Source organism: Prosopis cineraria, unplaced genomic scaffold (genome assembly GCF_029017545.1).
Source record: "Prosopis cineraria cultivar Desert tree isolate PC_DT_omini unplaced genomic scaffold, ASM2901754v1 PC2074, whole genome shotgun sequence".
Taxonomy (NCBI): domain Eukaryota; kingdom Viridiplantae; phylum Streptophyta; class Magnoliopsida; order Fabales; family Fabaceae; genus Prosopis; species Prosopis cineraria.
In genome coordinates this window covers 1-8,728 of record NW_026557399.1, presented here as the reverse complement: position 1 = coordinate 8,728, position 8,728 = coordinate 1, and the positions used below count along the sequence as shown (strand labels likewise).

The window sequence follows — 8,728 nt, the reverse complement described above, 5'->3', positions numbered from 1 at the left end:
GATTTGTGCGTTAGATTTTGTGGACATATATATATATTGGGGAAGTGATTTGAAATTGAAATTGGAGAGGAGGGAACTTTAAAAGCGTTTCAGCAGCAACGTGGCTTGCTGGCTTTGGAACTCCAATGAAAGAACGGAAACAAATGCAGTGGCAGACAGGGAACGTGAATATGACTTTACTGGATCCGTTTCCCACCCCTAATAAAATCATTTACACCTTAAGACCAGATCCGGTAATGGAGACAGGTTTATTTACAGCCGACCCTTAAAAATTTATTAGAGGGGCCAAAATTTATATTAAATATACATATTAATTTTTTTAAAAAATATAATTCTAAATATTAATTAAAATAATATATAAATAAATTATATGATGAGTTTAAAAATATATATATATATTGATGTTATTTGCATCATAAATTTATTTTTATAATATATATTTCCTTCTGACTATAATATTTATTATCGTTAATTAATTCACAATTTATAAAAATGTTATTTGAAACCTTCTTTTATAAAAATTTACACATTTTTTCATTTACACCTTTATTTTTTTTTTCAGTAACTTGTGCATAGTTTTTAAATATGGAGCATTAATGACAATGAATTTTTTTAGGTTAATGAGTAAAATACACCCTGAATTCTTGTTCAAAAAGCGTCATAGACTCTAAACTCTTAAAATGTATAAAATAAATTTTAAACTTTTAAATTTGCAATAAATTAAACCCTATTGTTATTTTTTTAATGCTGTTATTGTTTACTGTGGGCCTCAGTTAATTAACATCATAGACCTTAAATTATTATGCGAGTAACATCCTAGACTTTAAATTTTAAAATTTCAAGCAAATTATCCCTACCGTTTAAGTATATAACATTGACTATTATATAGATTAAATTAACCTCAGCATGGCTCATCGTGGTGAATATATCATGAGCGTAGCGAACGACCCATAATTTTGTGTAATGACATTGTTGCCCCTTTTTTTTACAATATTTTCAAATGAATGGTATCTTATATTTCTGTATACTCTATAACTCTGATTTAGTTTTATTTTGAATAATGTTTGTTTATTTAATAGTAAAAACTTAAAATTCCATTTGAAAAGAAGTTTAAGTATCATAAGATTTTACAAACGATGAATGCAAAAGCCAAAGATTTCATCAATGAATTTTAAATCCAAAGTAACTGGTTAATTAAAAGTCTCTGATATTTAAACTTATTTTCCATTAGAATCCCAAGTTTTCACCATTAAATAAATAAAAATTATTTAAAATAAAACTAAATCAGAGTTATGGAGCATATTGATGCATGAGATACTAATTGTTTGGAAAATATTACAAAAAAAAAGGCAAAAAAAAATCATTTCACAAAATTATGAGCTGTTTGCCATGGCCAACAGTACATTCACCACAGCGAACTACGTTGAGACTAATTTAATCTACATAATAGTTAATATTCTATACATAAAACAGTGAGAATAATTTGCTTGAAACTTCAAAGTTTAGGGCTCAGGGTACTACTTGCGTAATAGTTTAGAGTTTGTGGCACTAAAAAACTAGGGCCCACGGTGAACAGTAATATCATTAAAAAAAAAGATAACAATAGGGTTTAATTTGTTATGAATTTAAAAGTTTAAAGTTTATTTTACATTTTATGAGTTCAAGGTCCAGAGTATTTTTCGAATAAGAGTTTAAGGTCTATTTTGCTCATTAACATAATTTTTTTAAAAAGAGTATAAATGGAGAAAAAAACATAAAATTTACCAAATATCCTATATTTTAGACCAAAATGTGTTTCTAGAAAGCAATTTATATTGTGGTTCGGAGGGAGTATAAGATAAAACAATGTTTTTAATATGTATGCTTGATAATTTTAAAGAGTTATGGAGCACTTAAATTTTTTTACTGGAGGCAATTGTAATTTTAAAGGGAGCAAGTGTGATTTTAACTAAAACTTAGGTAAAATTTATTTTTATCATGGGAGCAATTGCTCCCCCTATTTTCAATATGGATTCATCCCTCTTTATTTACATCGGTCTCCATTTGAGCTTGCTTAATTAAATCAAATTAAAAATTTCAAAATGTATAAAAAGCTGGTGTAACTAAATTTAGTCCTAACATCTTGAACTTTTGGATTTGTTTGAGGTGGCCTGAGTCTAGAGTACTTGAATTTTTAAAAATTATTAGGAGAATGACTATTAAATTTTAAAATATTGAATTAATGACAGTTAAATCCTAGCAAATTTTTTTTTAAAATAAGTTAAAAATATCAATTTAGATAATTACAAATCCAAAAATTTTAATGACAAATAAATATTTAAGTATCAAATATAATTTTTAGATTGTAGCATAAATTTTCATTTGTAAATGTTTGAACTAATATTTACAATTCATTTTATAAATTTTTTTATCAAGACCTAACTGTCATTCTCTTAAAATTATTTTATTTTATTTTTTAACCAAATTTTAACTTTTACCTTAAGAAAACTAAGATTTTTCAAGCAATGTAAACTATAACGTTTTTCCCACCTATCCTTGCTAATGCTACGCTGAACACGAAAGTACATGAAGTAATCTGTTAAGTTTATTTTTTCTTGATATTTTTTTTAAATATTCAAATCAAATAGTCACTAGAACATTGAAATCAAGCTTGAACCAAATTATTTCTTGTTCAAAATATTGCTGTTTTATTTTTAAGAAAAAGAGAAAATTTTTTTAATTCTATTCATAAGTCATATTATTAAATTCTTATCACATATTTTCATTTTACACTCTTAAATCTTAGTGAGAGAAAGTAATTTATTAAATTATCCATATTTAATGTGATTAAAGTTAAACACTTATTAACTTTTTAAATAAAATTAATGAATTTTAAAGTTTTTTTAGTTATGCTCAAATAGGTTGGAAATGATTAATAAATAAAATCAGAGGGAGTACACAATGACAATATAATACACCTCTTACTTTTTTCTCTTTTTAAAATTATTTACATGAAATTTAAATATAATAATTAAGCATTTTTTCATATAATACATAAAATTTGATAAAAAATTGTAGGGCCAAAAAAGTTATCAACTTGAGCTCTCTTAACCATTTTTTCCAAGTGAGGATGGTCCATTCACTCGCGCAAAGCAAAATTATTTTTATTGATATATTGATTTTCCATTGGGCTTGTAGACTCTAGCCCAAAAGTTAAAAAAAACGAAGACCCAAAAGGCCCAAATATTAACTAGACAACTTTATCGTCTTCTCGAAGCGCCTATAAGGCTAAACGCCCAAAACTCTGCTTCAAAGTTTAAACCCTCGAGGCTCATGCTTGCTGAAGAAAAACCCTTGACCTTGAGGCTCATGGCTGTGGGGAACCAAGCACCAGCACCTTCTACAACCTCCGGAAAGATCAGCCCCAAAACGGTGGAACAAGCCGTTAGATCTCTCCTGAGGTGGAGAAAATCCAAATCCGAGGACGAGAAGTCCAAGTCATTGAATCAGGAAGACGAGTTCTGCTACCTCGTTCTCTCTCTCCATAAAATCCCCCATAAGGACCGCGCAGATACTTATAAGATTCTTCTCCCGCATTCCCTTCTCTCCGAATTTTCCCAGCTCTGTCTAATCATCGATGACCGACGCAAGAAAGGACTCAACAAGGAGGAGACGCAGAAGAAGATCAAATCGGAGAACATACGCGTTTCGAATGTCCTGAAGCTCTCGAAGCTCAAGTCCGATTACCGTTCGACCGTGGCGAAGCGAGAACTATGTGATTCATACGATATGTTTTTCGCGGACAAGAGGGTGATTCCGCAGTTATCGAGCTTACTGGGGAAGAAGAAGATTCCTGTGGCATTGGATTTGAAGAATAAGAATTGGAAAGAGCAGATTGAGAAGGCGTGTTCTTCTACATTGTTGTGTTTGAGAACAGGTACGTGTTGTGTGGTGAGAGTGGCCAAAGTGTCAATGGAGAGGGATGAGATTGTTGAGAATGTGGTTGCTGCCATCAATGGTATCGCCGAGGTTGTGCCCAGTAAGTGGGGGAATATAAGGTCGCTTCACTTGAAGCTGTTAGAGTCTCTTGCATTGCCTATTTATCAGAATTCTACTTCCAATTAATTATACATTCCATGTACATGAGCTATGCCCAAAATTTAAAATTTTGTTTCAGTTCTCATTACTCATTATAAGTAATGAGCTTATGTGAGAACAGGTGAGTGTGTCGTCTATTGAAGAGAATATGGTAGAAAATTGTTTGAAATCCTTGGGGTCCCTTCTAAGAAGGGTGGAAGAGATAGTCTCGAGCTATCTAAAAAAGTAGAGAAAAATAAAAAAGAGCGCTCATAGAAGTGATTGAATGAAACCTTTGGACTTAGTTGCTGATACAGGCCTCGTGCAATCTTGGTTGCCAAATGCCAACCGGGATTAGGCTTGTTGTTGTTTGATTATAAACGATTAAAGTTGTTCTAATTACATTCTCATTTGCTGTTCTAACTGATAAAGGCCTCGTGCAATCTGTGTTCACTTTGATGCATCATCTTACTGCTTGAATGAAGAAGATACCGCAAGAGTAATTAGTGTAATTACTTATACATAATATAAAAAAGGGGACTTTTGGATTCAAACCATGCTCTGGATTCAAAGGTTGTGTTGTCTTTTTGCTTTGTGTTTGAATATTTGAATATTTCGTTCTCTATAATGTAGTTTGTTTGAAGAGTCTCTTACTTGCCATACTTGCTGTATTTAGGGCTGGCTTGCGTGAATTATATGCGAAAAGCTTCATGATACCATTTAATATTTTCATGATCATGGGGAACTGAATGAGTTTAAAATCACATGTAATTTTTTTTTGGCAAGAAGGTAAATGTGATTGGATAGATTGAACATTCTACATTGGTCTGCGCTGTTTTATGAGCTGCTAAATTATTTAAAATTTTTTGCCTATGCTTTGGTTGGTGAATGTTGGCTTAATCACTCCCATCCAAATTACCTGAGAATTTAGAGCAAGTCACATCAGCTGCATGATGGGAAGACGCCCAAAATGAAAGAAATCAAGACCTACTGAGCATGCGTGATTAGCTGGGAAACTCAGACCACCTTTGACTCTTATAGCCAAGTCTGAAGTTGTCCTAGCTTTGTCCGTACTTTGAAAGACCAGCTAATTCGTGCTGTTGAAGAGCTGAGTCTGTTGGTTAAGATGTGAGCAATCATTTAATAGCTTTTTAGGTGAGATGGAGTGTATGCCAGTAACCTGAACTGAATCACCCTTGATAATAGCTTTGTTCTGTCTCTTCCAATTTAGTTAGTTTCATCTGCTAGACAAAAAAGGTAAATAGCTTTGGCTTCGGATCATGGTTCTGTTGCTGTTTGCTTCAGGATATTTTAGAGAGATTTGTTTCTAATCCCACTGACGCATTAAAATATGTACGTGATCAAATTGGTCATTGAAAAGAGTGAGTACAACATTCGTTGGCGGTATTTTGATCTCCATGATCTTCGAACCTGTTCAAATGGGCTACTGTGGATATTGGGCTTGTAATTATTGGAGCCAACCCTATATTGCATTTCCATCTTCTTTATTCTTTTTTACGATTATTAGGTGCAGGTTTCTGCTAATATTTTATTTTGAATAACAAACTGAAATACTTCCATTACTGATGAAAAAATAGATCAAGAAAGACCATACAAAGAGAGGCAAAACATTTATCTCTTTATCATTCTCCTCTTCCAGTTGCATTGTTGAGATTAATCATGTCTACACAGTTTGCATTGAACCTCTAAAGCTTAAGGATTTGTTTAATTCTGTTGTTGGTTTTTATGTTCTTAAAATAATTTTGTACAATAATTTCTTAAAACAAGTTTGGAAAATAAAAAATAAAAAAATCTGTATCAATCATTATTTTAAGAAGTATCTAAATTGGTGAAATAAAGGGTAAAAGAATGATTTATTTATTAATATAGTTATTATTAATGAAAACATGATAGTTTCTGTCTTTTCTGCTTTCTTTAGCTTTGCAGAACGAAAAATAAAACATTTAAAAGATGTCTTGGTTATTTTAATTTTTTTCAGAATAACCTTAACTTTTTTATTTTTTAGACAACAGAAAACATATGTTTAAACAAGTGTTTTTTTGTTATTGTTTTTGGTCATTTTTCAAAATAAAAAGTTGTTAAGAAAATATGTAATCAAAATATGCCCTAAATCTCTAGCCTAGCACAATTCAAGTTCTTCCATAATGCCTAATATTCTACATTTTGTAAACCATGCATGAGGCATTATCTATCACACACAATGCAATACTCCTACTTTTTAATGCTTAAAAATTTGACTCACACAATGCAATAATTTTTCCCCATAAAATTTACTGTAACGTGGCGCCACCTAAACATTCTTACTAGTTAATTTGTGCGTGACAATGACTCTGAAGTGAATGAATTGGTACGCCAATATTACTACCTCAAACAATTAAACTTGGACACTGGGTTAACGGCAAGTTACTCCTTAACAATTGACAAGTGTTCAATGCCCATCGTCATCTTTTGGAAAATGAAAAATCCATTCCTAATTTGAGTTGCACGTTTGATTCATATGAGAGTGATCTGTAACTGGTTTTTCATTTTCCTCCTCAAGCATGCGGGAATGATCAACGATCTTGCTGTTATGATTGCTTTTGTCCACTCTCACAAGGGAGACGTAAACACAAACTAAAGAAGGCACTAGCGTTGGAAACAAACAACTTGACTGGAATTCACGTAATTGAACTTGACTAGGTCACTATAGTACCCCCCCAAAAAAAAAAGGTTTTTTTTTTAAACCCGTGAATATAATTTTTTAACTGGTTTTGGAATTGATTTAAAAAAAGATCGGGTTTACTTTCTAAACCGATTGCTTACAGTTAGTTAATAGAGTGCCCCGAAATATTAAAAAAAAAAAAAAGAAGGACTAAACTGGTTTTCTTGATGGCAGCCAATTTAAAAAGTAATTATTTCTACACCAATTATGTAGTCTTGTGGTTTCATTTTGATGTTCCATGTGTCTACCGGGCCTTTTATTATAACTAATTTAAATTTGAATTTTGACAAGCTCTTTTAACATATTATTTTTTAGTTTAAATTTTGAAGCTCTCGTTGAGAGATATTGAGTGTCTTTTACTTAAATATATACGCTCAACTTCACACGTTAAAGCAAAGTCTGGCTATAAAATGTTGAATAATGAATATAATTCATTAGTACTATATATATATATATATATATATATATCACTGATATTCTTTGTCCAACAAAAAGTGATAAAGAACTTGATTTCCATTTTACTATCTTCCAATACTTAACCATGACAGTTTGAAATCTGTATATTTTAATTTCCTACTTTAGAATTGGACTACTTATACACCAAAAACAAATCGACTGCTGCTGCTAATTTAAAACTTGTCGGTGTAGTCTAGATAGCGCTACCTCAGAATGCTCAAGGTATCTTTGCTAGTTGTTCTGTCTCAGCTGTCTGACTCTGAAGTTGATGGATCTCTACGCAACTTTTTTTTTAGATAAAGCATATACCAACAAACTTGAAGTTACAAGAAAAAATCAAACTCACGATTTTGCACTTACAAAAAAAAGTTACATACACTAAATTATAAGGTTATCCATTGACAAACTAGGTTTGTTTGAGTCTAGCAAAAAATGCTAGTCTTTTTATAATGTGGTGAATTAAAATTTAAATTTTTATTGAAAGAGGTCTACATTTAATACCCAACCGTACCTCAAATAGGGTTGCCTCTCATAGAAGGAAACTTGTGTACAATAAAAAAAACAAAAAGTCATATTTAATGAGTTTGAAAATCTTTTAGCAGCAATTTCAAAGACAAACATTAATTCAAGAGCTACATTCCATTTTATAATAGAGTTAATAAATTTTAAAGTCTTTCATTACTTAGCTTCTGGTTATAACATCAAAGTGTTATAAAAAAGTTCAGAAGGAACATGCAATTTTTTTTAAAAAAATTAATGTTTCATTAAATGACAGCTTATTAAACTTTAACAATTGCCAAGTGTTCCATACAATTCGTCATATTTTTGGGAGGTAAAAAGTCCATTACTTAATCAGTATACTTGACCGCATAAATATTTGATTGAGTCAAAATGAGATTTTCCAATTCGACCAATATTCAAATGGTCATTCACGAAAGCTTATCTTTCCCTTTCAAATTTCATTAATCAAAAGGAAGTCCACGTAATATTTTCTGGTAATTATTTCTTGTCAATTAAGACCGGCACGTCGTTCTTTTGATGCAGAATTTTTAAACGTACTAAAAAAATGTTCCACAGTTGTCTTCATTTGTAGTTGCTATTGATTTAGCATAATGATATCATATCATGATATTGTTAAAATGCTCAAATTATTACAACGAGACGACACATGGATTGGTTTCAATTATTTCCTCTTTTTTATTTACAAACAAAGACTCAAAGTAAATGACCTTGTAGAACTGTTATCAATTTTATCTAACCATGTATTTGTAAGAAAAAATTTTCTAAAAAGAAAAATTGCAAATATTTAACATGCACCCTGGAAACATCCATGCATATGAAATCCGAGTGCTTAATTAAAGGCATTGGCTTACTGATGTATTACCCTTTTCAACTATAATGTGTGTGTGTGAAAGTGCCTCTTTAATTCTTAAATTTATACCAAGTTTCATTTCGATGCTTTAAATTTTATAAAGTATTTTTTTAATTATCTAA

At 30.9% G+C, this 8,728-nt stretch overlaps 1 protein-coding gene across 1 annotated transcript; it reads left to right on the top strand.

Moving 5' to 3' along the window:
* The first annotated feature begins 3,320 nt into the window (after positions 1 to 3,320).
* Positions 3,321 to 4,246, top strand: LOC129301371 (uncharacterized). The gene has a single exon (XM_054939934.1). The coding sequence runs from the start codon at positions 3,349 to 3,351 to the stop codon at positions 4,102 to 4,104; it is 756 nt and encodes a 251-aa protein (XP_054795909.1). The 5' UTR covers positions 3,321 to 3,348; the 3' UTR covers positions 4,105 to 4,246.
* Positions 4,247 to 8,728: the final 4,482 nt, after the last annotated feature.